Source organism: Arvicanthis niloticus, chromosome 8 (genome assembly GCF_011762505.2).
Source record: "Arvicanthis niloticus isolate mArvNil1 chromosome 8, mArvNil1.pat.X, whole genome shotgun sequence".
Taxonomy (NCBI): Eukaryota; Metazoa; Chordata; class Mammalia; order Rodentia; family Muridae; genus Arvicanthis; species Arvicanthis niloticus.
In genome coordinates, this window is record NC_047665.1 from 8,801,264 (window position 1) to 8,820,933 (window position 19,670).

General features: G+C 39.6%; 1 protein-coding gene across 11 annotated transcripts in view; it reads right to left on the reverse strand.

The window, feature by feature from the left end:
• Nsd1 (nuclear receptor binding SET domain protein 1) overlaps positions 1 to 19,670 on the reverse strand; it is a 108,462-nt gene that overhangs the window by 58,449 nt on the left and 30,343 nt on the right. For all 11 annotated transcript variants that reach the window (XM_076938972.1, XM_076938976.1, XM_034509901.2 and 8 more), the window contains one exon: positions 14,091 to 16,656. In XM_076938972.1, the coding sequence (XP_076795087.1) occupies positions 14,091 to 16,656 (2,566 nt within the window). The remainder of the gene's footprint in view (positions 1 to 14,090; positions 16,657 to 19,670) is intronic.

Here is a 19,670-nt window from a genome sequence, read left to right on the forward strand (position 1 = left end):
ATTTCTGAGTTCGAGGCCAGCCTGGTCTACAGGGTGAGTTCCAGGATAGCCAGGGCTACACAGAGAAACCCTGTCTTGAAAAACAAAACAAAACAAAACAACAACAACAACAAAAAGATGCAAAAGGATTCTAGCTTAAATAGTAAAAAGCTTGTAATTATTTTGTATGGTTTATCAAAAACAAACATTGAGGAGTTTATTTCTATATAAACTCCCCATATGCACAATTCTCCATTCTTAAGGAAAAGATTAAGCTAAACCCAGCATTCTGTATACCAGTACAAAGTTAGCATATATCTAAAAGAGAAATGCAGAGTGCTGGCAAACTGGAGCAAACATCTGATGTTGTTCTGGATAGGAAATACCTTTTGGGAACTGGGCATGACAGGTAAGGCAGGAAGACTGCTGCAAGCTCAAGGTCAGCACAGCTTACACACAGTTTAGTTTCATGCCAGCCCAGGCAGCAGAAGAACAAGACTTTGTCTCAAAAACAAACAAACAAAACTACAAAAACAGAAACACATTTGGAAGTCAAGTTCACAACTTCTAGAAGGACGTACAAATAGGGTCAGATATTTGCTCCATTTCTCTCTCTCTCTCTCTCTCTCTCTCTCTCTCTCTCTCTCTCTCACACACACACACACACACACACACACACACACACACACACACACACACACACACGTTTAGCCTACTGTTCCAGTTTTAAAACACTGTTACAATTTTATACAGTGAAGCCCCTTAGGATTAGAGGCTAACACCTACATAACTGTAACTTATGATCTATTTAGGGGGTAATAGATATTTGACAAATTATGTGGTAGTTGCCCCTGCCTCTGTTGAATATGGTATTGTTGCTTTTGAGGAAAAGAAAGCAAGTAGAAGGTAGTCAGTCATGTGGTGCATACCTTTAATACCTGTCCTCATGAGTCAGACAGGCAGGAGGATCTCATGAGTTTGAGGCTAGCTTGGATTGCGGAGTTTGAGGCCAGCCATGGCTACAGAGTGAGACTGTCACAAATAAACAAACAAACAAATGTATGTATGTATGTGATTAACCCGGGAAAGCCATCCAGAGAGAACCTATCTCAAAAAATAAAGGGGACAAATCAAAATCTTGAGGTTAACTATCAACAGGCTGAAACAGTTACCAAAAGTTTATGCCTACATTGCTACCTATATAATTATGCAGCTACTTAAAGCATAAAAAGAAAAAAACCAGATTTTTCCTTACTGTTTTATGTTAGATAATATATCTATAAATGAACCAAAGTAGAGAAATTCTCTAACCATGTAACAAAGTTGCCTCAAGTTCCTGCTGCCATGATGATGTCCCTTCTACCTTGGACCATGCTTGCTAATCCTTGAAGCTGCACAAAACAAGGCCTAAACACACCTAGGAATAAGTAAACACATTCATACCCATGACTTTATGCTCTGAAGCAGCTATAATAGATTATAAGTTAATAAATTCCCCATTAGACAATCTAATAACATTTATTTCTAATGGGAAGGAACATGTTAAGAACATGTTAAGAAACAACATGGATTCACTATTTCCAACCACTTTTTAACACTCAAGGATCTCTAATCCTCAGTTCAATATGCCAAGCAGAAATTGGCATTTCCATTTTATAAATAATGTAACTAAAGCTCATAAAGAGAAAATGACTTTTCAAACTCATTGTTATTATTAGTTGAACAAGCATTGATAACAATCCAACAGCTCTTAATGCCAAACATTTACTTTTTAGAAAAAAAAAAAAAAAAACAGCACTTTCCTTAAATGGAGTAACAAACTATAAAGTGAAAATACCTAGTAACAACTGAATGACTTAAAAGTCAAAAGACATATTCGTTGTCTTTCCTCCTCCAATCTTGCTGACACCACAGCTCTCCACTCATATAAACTGCCCTGAGATTGATTGTCACAATACCTCAGACAGCTGAAAGACTGAGGAAAATCGCCCTAATCCTGTTCCCTCTGTTTTGTTTTCTTTGGTTGGTTGGTTTTTGGTTTTTTTTGTTTTGTTTTGTTTTGTTTTGTTTTTTCAAGACAGGGTTCCGAAGGGCACGGTGGTGCACCCCTCTAGTCCCAGCTACTCCGGAGGCTGAGACAGGAGGATTGCTTAAGTCCAGGAGTTCTGGGAGGTAGTACACTACACTGAGCTGATTGGGTGTCTGCACTAAGTTTGGCATTAATATGGTGATCTCCCTGGAGCCAGGGACCACCAGATTACCTAAGGAGGGATGAACCGGCCCAGGTCAAAACTCCTGTGCTCATCAGCAGTTGGATTGAGCCTGTGAATAGCCAGTGCACTCCAGCCTGGGAAACATAGCAAAAACCCCCGTCTCTTTATTTAAAAAAAAAAAAAAAAAGACAGGGTTCCTCTGTGTAGCCCTGGCTGTCCTTGATACAGGTGGACAACATTAAAACAAAAGGAAATGATTTCGAAAGCTAAGAAAAATAAAAATCAAGAAAAGGAAAAATACAATGTTTTAATTCTGGAGGGCAACAGTAGAGTGAATGACAAGCAAATGAAGAGGCATGTACCAGTATGCCTCCAGAGTATTATTTATCTTTTTAACACAGCAAAATACCTCCATCACATATAATGACATTTATTCAGTAAAAGGAACCTGCTCAACCCTAACCTGACCCTGCCCTACCACCATAAATTTTGTTTAGTTTTTGTTTTTTGTCACAGGGACTCAGTCTTAGGCCAAGCTGGCTCTGAACTTGTGGCACTCCTCCTCCCTCAGCCTCCCAAGTGCTGAGGTTATAGGCCTGAGCTACTGTGCCAGCTGCTATCATAAATGTGACAGGCTTCTATAAGTTAGTAAAAATGTACTGTAAATTCCAATAACAGAGATAAACATTAAGCTTATGAAACAATTTTATTCATGTTAAGAGATTTTGTAGCATGTATATACATATAGCTCTTTTATAAAACAATTCCAAACAATTTTAACTAGGTTCTAAATGGGGATAGATTTAAAAGGGATGGTTAGAATGAATTTTAGAAAAATACTGATGGAATGCAAACTTTACTTTTTCTGTATTGCTTACAGGAATGCATAATGTAAAAATTACAAAGTATAATTTAGATCTGAGATGTACTGTCAAGCAGATACCTAATGACTTATGGAAGGGGCTATAAACAAAGTATACTCCTATTTCTAAAGAGACAAAAAAATTATTTTAAGGTTACTGACCATAGGAGATGCTAAATTGTCAAAAACACTAAACATTTAATAAAGGGAATATTTAACAAATTACAGCAATCAATAAGATAAATAATGTGAGATTTAATAAAGTTATCACTAATGACATCAAAAAACCACAGGACACATCTGGAAAACAGAGTGAATTGCTGAGGGATCCAAAAACAATATTACCTTTTTGTATCTTTTAAATGTTGAATTGTGCCAATATATTACCATGCTTCCTCTTTGATTTGAGATTTGAGGATTGAGGATTTATCTCACTTGACAATGTGCTTGCTTAGCACTGAGGAAGACCCAGGTTCATCACCCAGCACCACATAAACTGATACAGTAGCAATTCCTGCAATTCTGGACTCAGAAAGAATGACAAAGATCACTCTTGGCTATAAAAAAGTTTGAGGCCAGCTTAGGCTGCAAGATACTATGTCTCAACAACGAAAACACTTTAAATTCAGTAAAAGGAATAGAAGTAAAAATTATATGCAAACATGAAATATTATAACATTGAAATACAAATAAATTAGAAACTCTTACAATATACTCATGTTTATTAGTCATTTTAAATAATGAAGAAAAGGGTATTTTCCCCTCCTTTTTGGTCTTTCAAGAAAGGCCTTCCCTGTATAGCCTTGGCTGTCTTGGAACTCTGTAGACCAGGCTGGTCTCGAACTCAGATATCTGCCTGCCTCTGCCTCTAAGTGCTGCCTGGCTAAAAAGGACTATTTCTAGTGCCCCTATGACTTTTCATTTGCTAACAACGCAATGAAAGACAGGAAGAACAATAAAGAAAAGTAACTAAGTAAGGTAATATCCAAGGGTAGATAGTACAGAGGCTAAATAGCATTATTAGAAGCTTCAAATGAAGATTTCTAAAGACAAGCCAAAGAGATGTAAGCCATCAAGAGAACCTTAGGCCAAATGTCCACAGTTCAAGTCAAAGTTGCTCCATGTTTTTGTTTTGTTTCTCTGTAACTCCTCCCACCCACACCTTTTCTATGTCTGATATAGAAAACAAACAAAACCAACTAGCAGTTGCAGAGGCTGGGAAGAAGAGAGGAAAGGGGCATAAAGACTAGGCTAAGATTGAAGATCCCAAAGTACTTCTCCAAGGGCCTCAAGATCTAACCAGCCATCAGTACCATTATGGCAGAGGAGGAAGACAAATCTTAGCCTGTTTCTTTCCTTTTCCATGCTTTGAGGAGATTCCACCTTTTGCACCTAGTAGCTCATTACCATGTACTAGAATATAAAATTCAACAGGACAAAAAAAAAGGAAAAGGTAAAATAACTTAATGAGTCTGTATCATAATATTAATGTTACTTAGAGAAAAAGTCTCTTCTTTTTAGGAGTGCACACATATAAACTCAGTGCTTAGGAGGTGAAGAAGGAAGAATAAAAAAAAATCAAGGTCACATCTAGTAAGTGAGGCCATCCTGAGCTACAGAGACCCTGCCTCAAACAAACTAACTCACTCACTCCATCCTGAGCTAGAGAATCAGGTCATGGTGTAAAGATGCTTGCTGCCAAGCCAGACAGCCTTGAGATTAGTCCTGGGATCCACATGGTGGAAAGGAATGAACTGACTCTACCAAGTTGTCCTCCTGACCTTCTCATATGTGCAGCACATGCCCAAACAGATAGTAGCACATGAAATAAATAATGAATGCATAATGCAAAATGTCCTTAAAGAATGTTTTTAAAGTGCACAACCTCCCCCGCCCCGGGGGGGGGGGGGAGGTAGAGGTAGGCATATCTAAGTTTGAGGCTAGCCTGATCTACACAGAGAATCCATGTCTCAGAAAAACAAAAGAAAACCAACCAACCAACAAATGTTTTTAAAAATTCCACTTAAAACAAAGAAAACCACAAAAATTTCCTCTTGCCAGCAAAGGAAAAAAAGCTGATCCTAACTAAGGATGGTAGCTGAATATTCCTAAGCCATTTCTTTCAAATTATACTTGAGCTAAAATATAACTCAAAGGAAACAAACTGTAAGAAACACAAGCTGAGCCTGACTTTTGTGACATGCACAAAATATACCTTCCCCAATGGAAACCAGGAACTTCTTTGAACAGCAATGTACTTGATCAAGAACCAGAAATCTACTTAATCTTGCCTTTAAAAATATTTTAAAAGAAAGGGTGCGGGGTGATGAACTGGGAACATGCCTCTACTTCCAGCACTTTGGCAAGGTCTGAGCAGGAGGCTGACTTGAGCTACATAGCAGACACTATTGTACACCTCCTACCCGAGCCTACACAAACACTGGGAGAATAGCTCAGGAGGAGAAGGCAAGCTTTGTCTCAGTTCCAAACACCTCCAAGAAGACAAAACCAGGCCCAATGGCACACAGACTAGCTCCTAGCTACTCCAGAGACTAAGACAAAAGATCAAAAGTTGAAGGCCTGCCTAGGTGACAGTACAGTGAGGTCAGTGCCAACCTAAACAACTTAGTGAGACCTTGTCTCAAAATAAAAAGTAAAAAAAAAATGCTCACCTAGCATACAAGAGGCACTAAATTTAATGCCCATTGCCACAAAAACAAAACAAACCCTTATGTCAAATTTATTCCATGAGGCTTTTATTATCTTAATACTAAAACTAGACAGATTATTACAAAAAAAAAAAAAAAAACAAGCCAACACAATCTATTATAATCTATTATATAGATGAAAACATCCACAAGCAAACTAAACCAAGCAGTAAGAACAACAACAAAAAACAACAACAAAAACCACACTGCTTGCCACCCAAATCCAAAATTATACCTGATGAATTAGCTAAATTAGATATGATGGTTAATCTCAACTGTTAATTTGACTAGATTAAAAGTATCTTGGAGATTAGAAGAGACACATAAGCAGAGCTCTGGCTGTGTGTGTGTGTGTGTGTGTGTGTGTGTGTGCTCGCTCGCACGCGTGTGTGTTGAGGTATGGACAAGTGGTTCAGAGAGGAATAACTAAAGGAAAAAGAGGAGACCAACCCTGCATATAGATGGCATGACCCAACAAGCTGGGGACCCAAAGAGGGATAAGAGAAGGAGAAACCAGCTTAGACATGGCTCTCTATTTCCGGTCTGCTATGATCTGAGATGTTCTGCTCTGTAACCACAAGAGCTATCTTCACCATAACATACTGAAAGCTCTGAAATCCTAAATCAAAACAAACATTGTATCTCAAAAAACTAAGGTGTCATGCACCCGAAGAAGGACCCAATGTCAACTTTCATGTATTTGCTTCTAGGTTGTTTTCAGCATGTGTCAACTAGACGACAGAATAAGAAAGAATATTTTTTTAAAGGAAACAGTGTCACTCTATAGCCTAGGCTGGCTTCAAACACCCAGCCATCATCCTAACTTCCCTTCGACCGAGTGCTGGAATATGAAGTGTGAACCACCACACACAGCTAGTACTAATCTTTTTCAATACTGTAACTGAGTCAAATAGATACCAACATGCACAGGAATGAAGCTGAGTAGCCTAACTCATACCATTACTCTTAAAAAATGGATTAAAGGCTCTAGAAAAAAAATGCAGGAGTAAATAAATCTTCATGACCACAGATTACACAATGTCTTCAAAATATAACACCAAATGCACAAGTAAAGAAAGACTTTATCAAAATTTAAATATTTTTGCCCTTTAAAAGGTTATGATCAAGAAAGCAAAGATCAGCTCAGAATACTTGGATTACATCTACTGCTAATACCTAGAATGAAGAACGCTGACAATGTAAAGACAAAGAGCTCAGTTACAACAACCAGAGAAGGCTCAAGAGAGCCCAGCATGCACTAGGCCCTTGCTTTATCCACAAAACCAAAAAAAAATATAAACAAAAATATAATCAAGACTAGATGTTTTCAATGAAAGTATACAAATAGTCAAATAGTACATAAAAAGACACCCAAACTGCTAGTCATAGAAATGAAAATGAAATTAAAAAATAAATAAAAATAATTTCAGAGCACTTCACAATCACTAGAATGGCTACAATCAAGTAAGTGCTAACAGACATCTAGAGAAACAGAAACTCTCAGACTGCGACTGCAAAATAAAATTAAGTAAAGCAACTTTCCAATAGTTCCTCAAAGGTCTAAGCACAAGACTACTAAACAACTTGGTAAATTCATTCCTAGGTATGTAGACAGAAAAAAGAAAAACTTGTATCCCTGCAAAACTCTGTAACATTCATAAAAGATCAAGAGTGTAAACAAACCCAAATCCACCAACTCATGAAAATAAAATTAACTCATGCATACAATGTAATATGGTTAGCATTAAAGATTTGAGATTAAGAGAGAGGTTCTTAAAAATCAAAATAAACAGCCGGGCAGTGGTGGTGCACGCTTTTGATCCAGCACTTGGGAGGCAGAGGCAGGTGGATTTCTGAGTTCAAGGCCAGCCTGGTCTACAGAGTGAGTTCCAGGACAGCCAGGGCTACACAGAGAAACCCTGTCTCGGAAAAAAAAAAAAAAATCAAAATAAACAACTCCCATCCTCATTTCTCCCAGAGATGGTAAGCCTTGTGCTAACTACAAAGATTGGTTCCAACACTGCAATCCCAAAACAATCACAACAACAGGGTAAGAAGATCCCATTCACTTTATCAGAAACTTCCCCTCACTAAACCATATAGCTCAGATCCAATGGCAGCTTCTCTCTGTGACTTAGGAAAAGAGAAGAGCTGGAGAATAAGGATGGAATATGACCTAATATATAAAACAAAGGAGAAGAAACATTCTTTTGTTGTTTTGTTTTTGTTTTGTTTTGTTTTTGGAGACAGGGTTTCTCTGTAGTCTTGGCTGTCCTCGAACTCACTCTGTAGACCAGGTTGGCCTTGAACTCAGAAATCCCCCCTGCCCCTCCCCCTGCCCCTGCCCCTGCCCCTGCCCCTGCCCCTGCCCCTGCCCCTGCCCCTGCCCCTGCCCCTGCCCCTGCCCCTGCCCCTGCCCCTGCCCCTGCCCCTGCCCCTGCCCCTGCCCCTGCCCCTGCCCCTGCCCCTGCCCCTGCCTCCTAAATTCTGGGATTAAAGGTGAGCGCCACCACTGCCTGGCTGAAACATTCTCCATAAACCAACTCTAAGAAAATACATATCTAAGAATAACCCAATAAAGAATTCAAAATAGCTGTCTAAGAAACTCAATTATCTACATAACAAACAACTAAAAATAAAACTCAATCAATGTATAAACAAATTTAAAATATCGCCACAGGAAAAATTCAAAAACAACAAAAACCCTGGAGCTAAAGAACAGAACTTAAATAAAATTTACTAGAGAAATTCAACAGAAAATGTGATCAAGTAGAGAAAAAGAAAATCAACAAAGACACTGAAGGGGTGGGCATCCTCCTGACAGGAGTGCTTACTTGGTAAATATGAGGACCAGAGTTCAATCCCCAGCACCCTACTACATCTTGTGCCTTAGTTTGTTTTCCTGGTGCTATATGGAAATACCCCAACAAAAAATAATGGAGAAAGAGCTTCAAAATATTATAGCTTACAATTTAAGACAGCAGGATGTTAGCCATGCTAACATGTTAGACAGAAATGTTAGCCACATTGCTCAGCTTGCTTTCTTCACTTATACAGCCCAGGTCCCACAATCCTCCCACACCAATTAAAGGAATCAAGAAAATCCCTGACATGCGTGTCCAGAAGCCTATCTCCCAGGTGATTCTAGATCTTGTCAAGTTTAAAACATTAACCATTGCACCCTTCTTTAAAAAATTTTAAAAATAATGAAATCAAAGAAACAGGAAATAGAGACATGATACCTCCAAGTGCACCAATTAGACTACATAGTGTTTCAAGCAAAAAAGGACTGAAAGCTCGCTTGAAAAGACTTTCCAAATATGAGGAAGAGAACATGGGAAATAAAGTTCAAAGGACTCCAAAAAAAAAACTGTCATTGCTTAGCACCTATAAAGGTCCTAAGTATGATACCCAAAATACAAGGGATAGAAACCCATACTGTGATCCATTGCAGTGTGTGTGTGTGTGTGTGTGTGTATGTGTGTGTGTGTATGTGTGTGTGTGTGTGTGTATGTGTGTGTGTGTGTGTGTGTGTGTGTGTGTGTGTGTTTGGTTGGTTGGTTTGTTTTTTTTCCAGACAGGTCTTCTCAGTGTAGCCCTAGCTGTCCAGGACTCACTTTGTAAACATGGTCTCAAACTCACAGACATCCTCCTGCCTCCTGCCTCCGCCTCCTGAGCACTGGGATTTAAAGGTGTGCATCACCACATCCTGCCTGGCAATTTTTGAACACAGAGACTATTAAAACCACCAAGAAAAACAACTCATCACATATAAGACTCATGTTATATGTTACAAAAGATTTCTTAAATCTTACATATCAAAAGGAACTAAAAGAATACACTCAAAGCACTGAAAGAGAAAAACTGCAAGCCAACATTATATCCAGCAAAACTGCCTTTCAAAACTGAAGGAGACTTTTCTAGACACACAAAAGTTGAGGTAGTTCACCATCTAAAAGCAAAACTAAACAGACACTAGACAGCAAGAAGAAAACATAAAAATTAAGTTTGTTAACCACAATATTTACATATTGGTATATTGACTGTAGGGCTTTAAAAGTAAGAGCATAATTCTGGTAAAGAATTTAGTTGACAAAAGCATAAAAATATAATTACACCAGCCACATGTGTCCTAGCCTAGGGGAGCAGAGACAGGAAGATCTCTGCATATTCAAGGCCAGCTTGGTCTATTAAGAGAGTTCCAGGGCAGTCAGGACTGAATAGTGAGATCCTATCAAAAAACACTTGGTTTGTATAGTGAATTCCAGGATAGCCAAGGCTATATAGTAAGACCCCTGTTCCCACTAAATAAACAAAGTAAAATAATATTTAAAGTCAATGCAAATAGCAAACAAAAGATAGCAGTTATATCAAACAAAATATACATTGTCAAAAACTGCCACAGGGACAAAGACACTGCAGAATGACAAAATAAGCTTAAAGGTTGACATCACAATGCTCAAAGATATGAGACACACACTGACAGAACTGAGGACAGTCACCGTTAGACGAAGCAACTGCAACACCACTTTATAACAATGGAGAAGATAATCAGGTATGGCAGCTCATTCCTACACTCCCCTAGCCCTTGAGAAGTTCAGACAGTAAGAGCACATAGATTTAAAGGCCAGGCTGAGTTCCATACTGAGTTCCAGGCCAACCTGACTAGAACATTTGAACCTGCATCAAAAACAAGCCAGGCATGCTGACTAACACCTATAATCCTAGCACTGCATCTAAAACAAGTGAAGACCAGCCTACCCTAGGGGCCAGTCAGCCCCAGGCCAAGCTGGACTATAGTGAGAACATGTCTTGAAAGAGAGGTGGGGAAAAAAAAAAGAAAGAGGGGTGGGGAAAGCCAGAGAGATGGCTCAGTGGGGTAAAATAAAGGCACTTGCCACCAAATCGCTATGCTAGAGGGCAACAACTTACAAACAGTCCTTAGGCTTCCACACCTGTGCTGGGGCTGACATAAACAAATAAACAGATTGTAAAAAATAGGGCAACCACCCAAAAAGCATAAGATGATAACTAGACTTGAACACAGCAGGTAACTGGACAGAACACACACATATACACACACACTCCCACTAAATAGCAGGATATACATTCTTCTCAAGTATACAGAGAATAGACCCCAAAATACATCATGTTCACACTGTCATAAGAAATTTATGAAGACTAAAACACTATTGTTACCAGCCACTATGAGAAGAAAGCAGAAATCTTTGACAGTACAAAATGAGAAAATTTTATACATATATGGTAATAAAACTGAATTCTGGAAAACCATCAGGTCAGAAAAAATTACTAAGAGAAATTAAAAGTATGTTGAGACAAATAAGAATACAACAGACTGAAGTTTACAATATTCAGCAAAAGTAGTACTAAAAAGGGTATTTATATTAGTAACTACCTATGATTTTTGTATATTTGTTTTAAAGTAAGGCTCTGGAGATGGATAGTTCAGCAGTTGACAAACATACAGTATACAGTACATTCCTGTACACACACATACACAGTTTTGGTATTTTTAATTTTAAAAGGGTGTGTGTGTGTGTGTGTGTGTGTGTGTGTGTGTGTGTGCGCTGGGCAGTGGTAGCACACGCCTTTAATCCCAGCATTTGGGAGGCAGAGGCAGGTGGATTTCTGAGTTCGAGGCCAGCCTGGTCTACAGAGTTCCAGGACAGCCAAGACTACACAGAGAAACCCTGTTTCAAAAAACCAAAAGAAAAATAAATAAATAAATAAATAAATAAATAAATAAATAGTGTGTGTCAAGTTTAGTGACATATATCTTCAATAACTCCGATGCTCAGAAAGTAGGGACAGAAAGGAATATCTATCTACAAGTAGAAAGCCAGCACAGCAAGTTCCAGGACAGCCTAAGATATGAAAACTATATTTAATTCAAAGTTAGCAGAAGGAAAAAAGTATAGCATAAATAAATAAAACTTAGATAAAAAATACAAGAAACAGAGCAAAAATCAGAAGCTGGAACTCACTCTGTAGACCAGGCTGGCCTTGAACTCAGAAATCCACCTGCCTCTGCCTCCCAAATGCTGGGATTAAAGGCGTGTGCTACCACTGCCCGGCAGAATTTTTTTGAAAAATATATTCAATTTTTAAAAATTATTTTTGGAGAGTACAATTATATCATTTCTTCCTCTAAGTCCTCCCATATACCCCTCCTTGCTCTCTTTTCTCATTAACTACTGTTTTGTTATATACATATATTCAATTTTTTATTATGGGTGGGGGAGGGAAAACACATGACATGACAACACACACACCATGTGTGCATGTGAGTGCAAGGTCTGCAGAAGCCAGAAGAGACCTTTCTATCCCTGGAGCTGATGTTCCAGACAGTTATGATCTACTCCACATGCGTGTGCTAGGATCCTAACTCTGGTACTCTGCAAAAACAGTGTGCACTCTTACTGCGGAGCTATCCCAAGGCCTTATATAACAAGCTCTTAGTAACATTAAGGAAAAAAGGGCTTAAATCATAAAGAGACATTACAACTGGTATCATTAGGAACTATACAAAACTGGACAATCCAGAAGAACTGAATAAATTCCTCGAAATAGTCAATCCAAGACTGAATAAATGATATGAGTCATTTAAAAAAGAATCTAAAGTTGAGCTTGTGCCAGTCAGTACTCAGGAAGCAGAGGCAGCTAGGTCTACAGAGCTAGTTCTCCACCAGTCTAGGTTACAGAGAAAACAAAACAAAACAAAACAAAAAAAGGAAATGACTCAGCAAAAGGAAATGACTCAGCAGTTACGAGCTCTTCCAAAGGATCCAAGTTTGATTCCCAGCACCCACATCAAGGGACTCACAATGACCTATAACTCTAGTTCACCTCTGTTGAAACCTGCACTCATGTCCACACACTGAAACACATAAAGATAAAACGTAAAAAAATAAAGCCTATGAAGCCTACAGTTTACTGGTGCACTGGCCAAGCAGCTCAACATTCCCAAACTTCTGAAGCTGGGCTTGTACAGCTTGCATCTAGAATCCCAGCACTCAGGAAGCTGAGGCGACATAAGAAAGAGCAATGGAAAAAGTATAGTTTCTTCAACAAACTATTTTGGGAGAACTGTATATTCACATCAAAAGAATTCAGGGCTTTTGCCTTCCACCATACCAAAAAAAAAAAAAAAAAAAAAAAAAAAAAAAAAAAAAAAAAAAAAAAAAAAAAACTAACAACAATAAAACAAAAGTACAAGACCTGAAACAATAAAGCACACTGGGATGGACAGTAGCTTCTTGACTATGACCCCTAACAAAAAAGTATCAAGAGCAAAAAGAGTCAATAAAAGAGCATTCCATGAGATGTTAAACTTCTCCCCCATCCAAAAAAAAAAAAAAAAAAAATCCAAGCAGCCAAGCCAGAACAACAGAGGCCCTGTCTCAAAGCAACAGAATGAGAAGGTAACCATGAGATAGGATTTCTATAAAAATGTGCATCCTCTTACGTTGTGATCAGAGGAAACCTATTTCCAGTCTTTTTACTACCAGTACACTAATGACTACACTTAAATTTTTAGGCCTACAACCTCCTCAATCCCAAAATGTCAGTTAACTTTATAAGATAAGAAACTGGAAAGGAGCCGGGCGGTGGTGGTGCACGCCTTTAATCCCAGCACTTGGGAGGCAGAGGCAGGCGGATTTCTGAGTTTGAGGCCAGCCTGGTCTACAGAGTGAGTTCCAGGACAGCCAGGGGTACACAGAGAAACCCTGTCTCAAAAAACAAACAAACAAACAAACAAACAAAAGAAACTGGAAAGGAGAAAAAAATTGTTGGACTTACAAAATGGAAAAAAAGCTTCTGATAAGAAATTAACACTGGGGCTGGTGAGATGGCTCAGTGGTTAAGAACACTGACTGCTCTTCCAGAGGTCATGAGTTCAAATCCCAGCAACCACATGGTGGCTCACAACCATCCATAATGAGATCTGATGCCCTCATATGGGTGTCTGAAGACAGCTACAGTGTACTTACATAAAATAAATAAATAAATTCTTTAAAAAAAAAAAAAAGAAAGAAATTAACTCTGCTGAATATCCACTGAGGTCTTAAATTCAATGCCCAGTAATAGAAAAAACAAAACTAAAAAGTTTGAAAATACAGATATCCCAGATTTAAATTTCAGTCTTCTAGCTAAAACCATTTCTTACTCAAGTGGTAACTCTGACTCCAAGTTTATAACACATTTTCCATTACAACAAACAGACCCAGGGCCTTCAAGAGAGCAACTTGTCAGAAAAGCAACATTATCAACAAATCATCTTCATTCTTTACCAGATACAGTCCTTACCTGGCTCAGGGAGCTTGGTCTGTGGCATCAAACTAGGAATTCCTGCCTCCTTTTCTACATCACCCATGCTGACACTGGACTTATCACAAACACTCAGTCGAGGCCCAACTGGTTCAGAGGGGCTGATGTGATTGGGATCTGCTGCCGAGTCCTCAAGTATGCTTGTAGGAGGCGCTCTTTGTTCTAAGAAGTCGTCCCGGCCCTTCTGCAAGGGGTCACCAGGAAGTAAGACTCCAAAAGCACCCTCAGAGTTTTCTTTCTCCCTAAATCTGTTAGCACGTTTTCCAGGCTTAGGGCGCCTTTGGTTTAATCGCTGCCACCGTTTTTTAGGCACCACTTGATTAACACCATGGGGCTCATCATTCTCAATGTTCATTTCAGAGCCCAGCTCTGAGCCTTTTTTGTTCTCCAAAGAAGGTTCTTTTTCAAGAATTTTATCAGGGTCAGATTGCTTAACCTTGCTATCAAAATGTACATCAGAAAAATGGGTGTCTTCATTTCTTAAATGGTCCATTTGTTGAAGAGGCTCTTCTTTACCAGGATCTTCAGCCCCACCCCTTGATGGGCCATTCACAGATTCTTCACTTTCTTTGTTTCCCAGTCTGTTAGTAGCAAGTGTCACAGCTGGAAGGCGGTTCAACTTTCTCTTTCGCTCAGTCTTTAAGGCTTTTGGGTTTACTGAAGGTTTTGCCATTTGGGCTGAAATGGTTTCTCTCAATTTGGATGATGGCTTTGCTCGGCCACAGTTGCGCCTTGGGATACAGTTAGAGCGAATTTTACCACAAGCCGGGAGATCTCTTTTGTCAGAAGCTAAGCTGGACAGGGGAGAAGATAATTCTCCAGATAACACAGAGTCACCCCCACCAGGACTCAGACGAGCTGAGTCCTGAGTGCTATCTCCAGGTTTTTCAGAATTGTGTGTGGAGCCTCCTAACACCAAAACCTTTGATGTCCCTACAGGGCTACCAGAAGAACAATCCCCACGCTCAGGAGTGCGGTAGGAAGGCAGATTTTGAGCAGTCATCAACCGCTGCTCCTTCGTCTTACTGTCATGCATATCTTTCAGCATCATTAGCAATGTGCTAAACTTGTAATCTGGTTCAATTGGTATATGACTCTGACTAGAAGCAGAAGAAAACAGTAATGGCTTTGATGACTTTGATGTTCCAGAATCACTGACATCCTCACTTAATGATCTGTACGAGAGTTCCTTCAATTCCGACAGAACGTGCTTCACCACTGCTGTTTCTATGTCACTTGAGTCTCTGGTTTTCTCATGCATATTGCTCAGTAGTTTTAGCCCCTCTCCTTTCCCACTTTTGGATATGCTGGCCAAAGGAGAGCCATTGGTATCAGAAGAACAGCATTTCAAACTTAGGTCCTCACTCGTAGCTGAGGTTTCTGGAACAGCTGGGCTTTCTTTATGCTTGCATTTTATACTTCGGAACTTGGGCTGTCTGCATTTCAAAGGTAACAGAGTTTGATTTGCAAGCCCGACCTTTGTCAGTGAGTTTTCATTACGAATGCCTGGTGGTGCATTGAATTTTGTAGTGAGACCATCATTTCTAAATTCTGGTTGGGGTTTGGGAATAGGAATACCGATTTTAAGATCAGAAAGATTGACCTGAGACATCTCAGCAGTTCCAGGCTCCACTGTCTTGGTAGAATCCATTAAGTGGTCTGAATGTGAATTAGTAATGAGGGATTTCTGTTTCTCTTTTACCCTGTTTGTGGCAGGATATCTAGAATACTTTGTTTCATTTTTGTGCACAGATAAAGTATTCTCTGTTTTATCAAAAGCATCTGTAATTTCAAGGACACTGTTCTGGAATTCTGCATTGTGCTCTGTAGGATCCAGCTCACTGCTGCCATCATCAGATGTGGTACACACACTGACAGAATCACTTCGCTTTTCCTCATCACCAGCTCCAACATAGCAGAGCTGTACTTTTGAGCTGCAGACCTGGCCTGGTTGGAGTTTCTTTTTCTCTCCAGAATGTTTAGAGATTAAAGCACTCTCAGACAAACCTGATAATGAATCACAGTTTGGATTCTCAAAATCTGTCTTAGCAGTATTCTGTCCACACGAAGAAAAGAGGAAATTTCCTGTTGCAGTGCTAGACCCTGTGAGGCTGTTTGCTATCCTGGAAAGTTCATTAGAAGCCTGTTTATCAGATACACCCCCAGAGATAAAGTCTAGGCCAAGGTTCTCTGGAATTTTCTCCCTCCGTTCTTCCTTATGTGCTTCAAATGGCACTAGACCCTTTTTCACACTAGTCCTTTTTATACTATCAGAGCTTTTTCTAACTCGAGACTTGGCACAAGGCTTTTCCTTTTCATCTGCAGAATGCTCAGTATCAAACGCCAGAGACTTCAGGCAGCCATTCAGCAACAGGTCATGTTCTGAATCACGATCATTTGGACAGTCCTCAAACGGCATATCTTCCTCACTGTCTAACTTGATTGAGCTCCTGACACATTTTTGGTTCTTAGATCCTTTGGGAACATCATATTGTTCGGCAAGACCAACGCTGGCTTCCCATTTACTCAAAATTTTCTGAGGAACCTTAAAATAAAAGGAAAAAAGAATACCATTTATTTATTTTTTTTAAAGGAAAAACAGGAAGATAAAAAACATCTCAGATCAGAATCCACCTAAAATCTTATTGTTCTGTTTTGCTTTTTTGTTCTTCAAGACAGGGTCTCACTATGCAGATCTTGGTGTCCTAGAACTCATTATGTGGGTAGACAAGGCTGGCCTCAAATTCAAAAAATCTACCTGCCTCTGCCTCCCACATACTGGGATCAAATATGTCCACTACCTCTAAAACCTTGTTGTTGTAATTCAAAGTCCCCTTTCTGAAGCCAAGCAGAACCTCCATTACACCCCCAAAAAAGAAAAACAGAAAGTCCCGTTTCTGTTGTTGAGCTGGGATTCTATGTAGACACTACCATGCCTAGCTCCTCAATGCCTTTCTATGGAACTGCCCAATATTATTATCTGAGTTTATTACAACTTGCCTACCAAGGATTCCACACACTACAGTATGTAATTGGTATAGCCTATCATGCTGGATGTGGTGTTGCACACAGTTAACCCTAGCACTTAGGAGGCAGAGGAAGGTGAGTCCTTGAGTTTGGGGCAAATCTAGTCTACAAGGTGAGTTCTAGAACAGCCAGGGTGACTCAGAGAAACCCTGTCTTGGAAAACCAAAAATAAACAAATTACCTATCATAACTAGAATAACTAACTGGGCAGTGGTGGTGCTCGCCTTTAATTCCAGCACTTGGGAGGCAGAGGCAGGTGGATTTCTGAGTTTGAGGCCAGCCTGGTCTACAGAGTGAGTTCCAGGACAGCCAGGGCTACACACAGAAACCCTGTCTTGAAAAACCAAAAACCAAAACCAAAAAAAAAAAAAGAAAAGAAAAGAAAAGAAAAAAAGAAAGAAAAAGAAAAAAGAAAAAGAAAAGAAAGAAAAAAAAAACCTAGAACAGCTAGTCTCATAAAAATCACCACACACCTGGCATCTATCAGCAAAACTGAGCGGGCTATTAACTTCAATTAAAAGTAGTAATATTACATTTCTAAAGCAAGATCCATTTCCTCCATATTTACACCTTAGAATAAAAAAAATATTTTCTCCCTGACATAAGAAATGGAACAAGTGCACACATACTCAACTGCATAAAAAAAAAGGCAGCCAGGCAGCCAGGCAGGCGAGCAGGCGGGCAGGCAAAGCTTCAAAGAAGAAGAGCATGGAGAAATGAGGCAAGAGGAATGAATGGGTCAGGCGCCCCATAGCACCTGAAACCTAAAGTGCCACTATCACCAGGGCATTGAGTAACTAGAGCTCTTCTCTATCTGCTGTGTATGACCTGGAGCATAGCCAAGTGATCTTCAGGGCAGAATGACTCAACCCAGAGACACAAAACAACATGGGTACACAAACTGCATGAGGACATTCAGACTTTGAAACACACTCACTTTTCCAGACCTGTCTGTCCCTGGATCTGGATCCCTCCAGTGTTATTTGGCAAGGTTCTACCTACTAACTATTCATACTAGATAATACTTAGAAGGCTTGCCAACATATGTAAAATATAAGGTTCACAAGAATGGTAGCTTCTTCCTGGCAGGTGCTATACTGACTGTGTAAGACATAATCACACATATATCTGTGTTAATGTTAGTGATAAAAGTAAATTAGGATTAGGTTTCCAAAACAGAAAAGTCCTAGTGAATTCTTCTAAAGAGATCTAATAAATCTACACAACTAAAACACAACACAAAATCTGATACATCCTCCACTACTATGCACTGTGAACAGTAGCAAGAAGCAACTTGGCTCCTCCATCCTAACAACTGCGCACACTGTGAGAACACAACCTTACAATATAGTATTTGTAATTCTAAGCATTAGAATAGTTATAAAGTAGAAGCCACTATGTTAACTTAAGAAATGTAGACAAATCCCATGTACTTGTTATAAATGGCAGCTCAAATTTGTTGATAACTCTGAATTATCCAAATTATGACAAGGAAAAAGACAGTATAAAAGTAGTTACATACACTGAGGGAAGCAGCAGTCTAAGAACTAGTGCCCTTTGCTTTTCTAAGAGTCTTGTTCTATAAACCTGGCTGGGGCAGAGTACCTACTATGTAGACCAGGCTGTCCTCAAATTTGCAGTGATCCTCCAGCTCCTGCTTTCTAGGTGCTGGAATTATAAGAACCAACAAACACACCTGCTTCAAAGAACTATTTCTTATACAATTTACTATGAAAACTGGGCAAGGTGTTTGTACCACCTGGTTTTGTGTGTCAACTTGACACAAACAGGAGTTATCACAGAGAAAGGAGCCTCCCTTGAGGAAATGCCTCCATGAGATCCAGCTGGAAGGCATTTTCTCAATTAGTGATCAAGGGTGGGAGGGCTCAGCCCATTGTGGGTGGTGCCATCCCTGGGCTGTGGTCCTGGATTCTACAAGAAAACAAGCTGAGCAAGCCAGGGGAAGTAAGTCGGTAAATAACTTCTCTCCATGGACCCTGCATCAGTTCGAGTCTCCAGAATCCTGCCCTATTTGAGTTTCTCTCCTAACTTCCTTCAATGATGAACAATGATGAACAGTGCTTTTTGGTCATCGTGTTTTGTCACAGCAACAAAAAGTGGGTACCAATAGGACATGTGAGTACCAGCTTAGTGGGGTATTGTTGTAACAGGCCTGACCATATTCTGGAAGGGCTTTGGAAGGACTTTGGGACTTTGGACTTGAACACCCACAGAGTATTAAGAGCTCAATGGGATGTTCTGTAGGACCTTGGAAGAATGTTGAGAGCAGTGCAGAAAATGAAGGCCTGGCTTTTGAAGCTTCAGACAAATTTAAGTACTGTCAGGGCTGTCTGCTATTTTAAATTAAATCTGTCACTCTGGTCATCTGGGACTGCAGAACCAGCCACAATTAACAAGACCCCAGCACCACTGAAGTGAAACCTTGAGTTACTGAGACAATTGATGCTGGTTAGCTGGAGCTAAGGAATTAGTCATCTTTTACCTCAGCATCACTGAGGTAAACTCTAGGAA